Here is a 3521-nt window from a genome sequence, read left to right as displayed (position 1 = left end):
GAACATGAGAAGAAAGCCAAGATAAGCAGCTCTATATGGTATCTGGACAGTGGATGTTCCAGGCATATGACTGGACAAAAGAGTCTACTTTTCAGAAATAATGAGTTGTATTGGACCAAAGATTACTTTTGGGGACAACTCAAAAGGTAAACCATGGGTAAGGGTAAGATTATCCATGGTAATATTACGATAAATGATGTGCTCTTGGTTGAAAATATTTTTTACAATTTAATCAGTATTAGTCAACTGTGTGATAATGGATACTCAGTAGCTTTTCAAAAGCACACCTGCACAGTTAAAGATGCCAATGAGTCTACAGTCTTAACTGAAATAAGAGAAGGCAACACCTACAAAGTATCTTGGAACAAAGATCATGTTAATGTTCCTACATGTTTAATTGCCTCCCTTAGTGATAAACATTGTATATGGCACAATAGATTGAATTACCTTAACTTCAAGTCTATCAATAATCTCAAGAAGCAGAACATAGTTGATGATTTACCTGATATTAATTTTCTTAAGAATCATGCATGTTCTGCATGTCAACTTGGCAAATAAGTGAGATCTAGCTTCAAGAATAAACAACATCAAGATGTTTGGAATTATTGCATATGGATTGGTTTGGTCCAATCCCTATCATGAGCTTAGGGGGAATGAGATATACTCTTCTTGTTGTTGATGACTTTTCTAAATTTACTTGGGTAATATTTCTTGTTGGAAAAGATCAAACCAGTAGCCTCCTGATCAAACTTCTGAAAAAGATTCAAAATTAAAAATTAGTTTCTTTCATTAAAATCAAAAGTGATCAGGGCACTGAATTTACTAACAAAATTCTTGAGTTATATTTGGATGGACATGATATTCATCATGAATATTCAGCTTCCAGAACACCTCAACAATGGAGTAGCTGAGAGGAGAAACAGAACTCTTAAAGAAGCTGCTAGAACAATGCTAGCAGATGCAGACATCTCTCAGCGCTTCTGGGCAGAAGCACTCAACTTAGTGTGTCATACACAAAACAGAACCATGATCCATAAAAGCATAATCAGACTCCATATGAGATATGGAAAGAGAGTAAGCCTAATGTATCTTATTTTCATGTGTTTGGTTGCATATTTTTTGTGTGTTTGGTTGCATATTTTTTGGGACCTATTGATCAATTTGCAAAGCCAATTAATGTTGATGATGCTTCTATGAGTGCAAATAATAAAATGAGACAACAAAATATTACTGATGCAATTGCTAGAAAAAGATTGCTCCAAGTTCATCAATATTTGGCAAAATGGGTGTATGAAGCCAGAATTCCTTTTCATGCAATTGACAATGATAGTTTCAAAAAATTCGTTGAGGCTTAAGGAAAATATGGTCCTAGCTATATCCCTCCTTCACAATACAAACTCAGATAACCACTTTTAAAAGGAGAGGTGGAGAAAACAAAAGAAACTCTGAAGAAGCATGAAGAAGAGTAGGAAAATAATGGTTGCTCTATTATGATTGATGGTTGGAGTGATAGGAAAAGAAGAAGTATCATTAATTTTTGTGTGAATTGTAAGTTGGGGACTGCTTTTATTTCATCAAGAGAAGCTTCAAATGAAGCTCACACAGCAAAATACATTTTGAATATGTTACTACATGTATTGATCGGGTTGCGGCTAAAAATGTGGTACAAATTGTGACCGACAATGCCTCAAACAACATGGCTGCCGCGAATCTGTTAGCATTAGAAAGATCCAACATATTTTGGACATCATGCTCAGCTCACACCATAAATATTATGCTTGAAGGAATTTCTAAACTTCAAATGTTCAATGGAGTGATCAAGAAGGCAAAATGTTTTTGTATTTTCATTTATGCTCATCACAAGACCTTGGCATTGATAAGAAAGTTTACAAAAAGAGAGATAGTTTGGCCGGATGTAACTAGAATTGCGACCTCTTTCTTAACACTGCAAAGTTTGCTTGATAAGAAACAAGAGTTGAGAAATATGATGACTAGCAATGAATGGGATAACACTAAATGTTCTAGGAGCAAAAAAGGAAAAGAGGCATTTGATGATATTGTTCCCAATTATTTTTGGAACTCGATAGATTTGTGCTTGCGAGTATTCACTCCATTGGTAAAAGTTCTTAGACTTGCTGATAGAGAGGAAAACCTTCCACGGGTTTTGTGTATGGAGAGTTATTGAATGCAAAGGATGAAATTGAAAAAAAATGTTGAAGAAAGAAAGTGATTATGGGCCAATTTTAGGCATTATTGATGCAAAAAGTAAGGGTCGTCTTGATAGTCCAATTCATATGACGACTTATCTTCCGAATCCATATTATTTCTTCAAGAATCAAAGCATCAAAGATGAACATTTGATAACAAATAATATGATCACTACTGTTGAAAAGTTCTTTCCTGATGTTCAAATGCAAAATCATGTGATAAATGTCGAGTTGCAAAAATACACACAAAAAGAAGGAGCATTTGGAAAAAAAATTAGCACTAAGCGGATGCCTAAACAATTATTAAAATTATAATCCAGGTATGTAAACATTTTTTTATTTCCTTTCATGTGTATATACTATTGTTGACACATATCATGATATTTTTGTCTCTTTTTTTAAATTTTGATAGTTAGTTGGTGGGACTTCTATGGCAATGAGGTGCCAAATTTGAAAGTGATGGCAAAAAAGATCCTTGGTTTAACTACTAGTTCATCAGGTTGTGAAAAGAATTGGAGTGTCTTTGAAGGGGTAAATATTTACTTCATTATACTTTACTTTTGTGGCAATATGATAATTTTTAGCTTACTCTAATTTTTTCTTTTGTTTTTAATAGATATACACTAAAAAAAGAAATAGACTAGATACTACAAGGATGAATAATCTAGTGTATGTCCAATTCAATGCAAGATTGATGAACAAGAAAAAGAGAAAACGTAAATTTGAGACTTTACAAGAAAGTGATACTAGCAAAGCTAAACTTTGGATGGTTGAAAATTGTGATGATGAAGATGAGATGGAGATGAACACTTTACAACCTACAAGTGATATCAATGTCAATGTTCAAGGGACTTTGATGATATATTAGATGGTACCGAAGATGAAATAAACGAATAAGAAGAATTCGAATTAAAATCTGACAATGATTTTACCAATATTTAGCATTTTTTTATATGGTCTAGTTGCAAAAACAACTAAATATCGTAATTTTGAGATTCTTATGCTTCTATAAATATAAAAATTAATGCATTATATATTATACTTATGTAACATATTTATGCAGTATTTATTTTTATCTATTTATTGGTTTAAGATAATTACAACTATGCTAAAAGTAAAAAACGCTTTTTACGCTTAAGCTCGCACTAATCTCTCTTAAGCCTGAAAAGCTTGAAGCTCGACGTTCGCGCTTCGGGACGCTTCGCGCTTTTTAGAACCTTGTTATTAGCTACTGCTTTCTCTCGCATTTCTCTACTACAGAATCTACTTCGAATCCATCTTATTTGCAAAAATGGCTGGAGCTTATACTCTAAA

At 33.1% G+C, this 3521-nt stretch overlaps 1 protein-coding gene across 1 annotated transcript; it reads left to right on the top strand.

Moving 5' to 3' along the window:
- Positions 1 to 1696: 1696 nt before the first annotated feature.
- LOC140805529 (uncharacterized) lies at positions 1697 to 2185 on the top strand. The gene has a single exon (XM_073161797.1). The coding sequence runs from the start codon at positions 1697 to 1699 to the stop codon at positions 2183 to 2185; it is 489 nt and encodes a 162-aa protein (XP_073017898.1).
- The last annotated feature ends 1336 nt before the right edge of the window (positions 2186 to 3521 follow it).

This window comes from Primulina eburnea, chromosome 11, assembly GCF_022965805.1.
Source record: "Primulina eburnea isolate SZY01 chromosome 11, ASM2296580v1, whole genome shotgun sequence".
NCBI lineage: Eukaryota > Viridiplantae > Streptophyta > Magnoliopsida > Lamiales > Gesneriaceae > Primulina > Primulina eburnea.
Note: the sequence above shows the minus strand (reverse complement) of the source record. Positions and strands in the feature narration are given on the sequence as shown.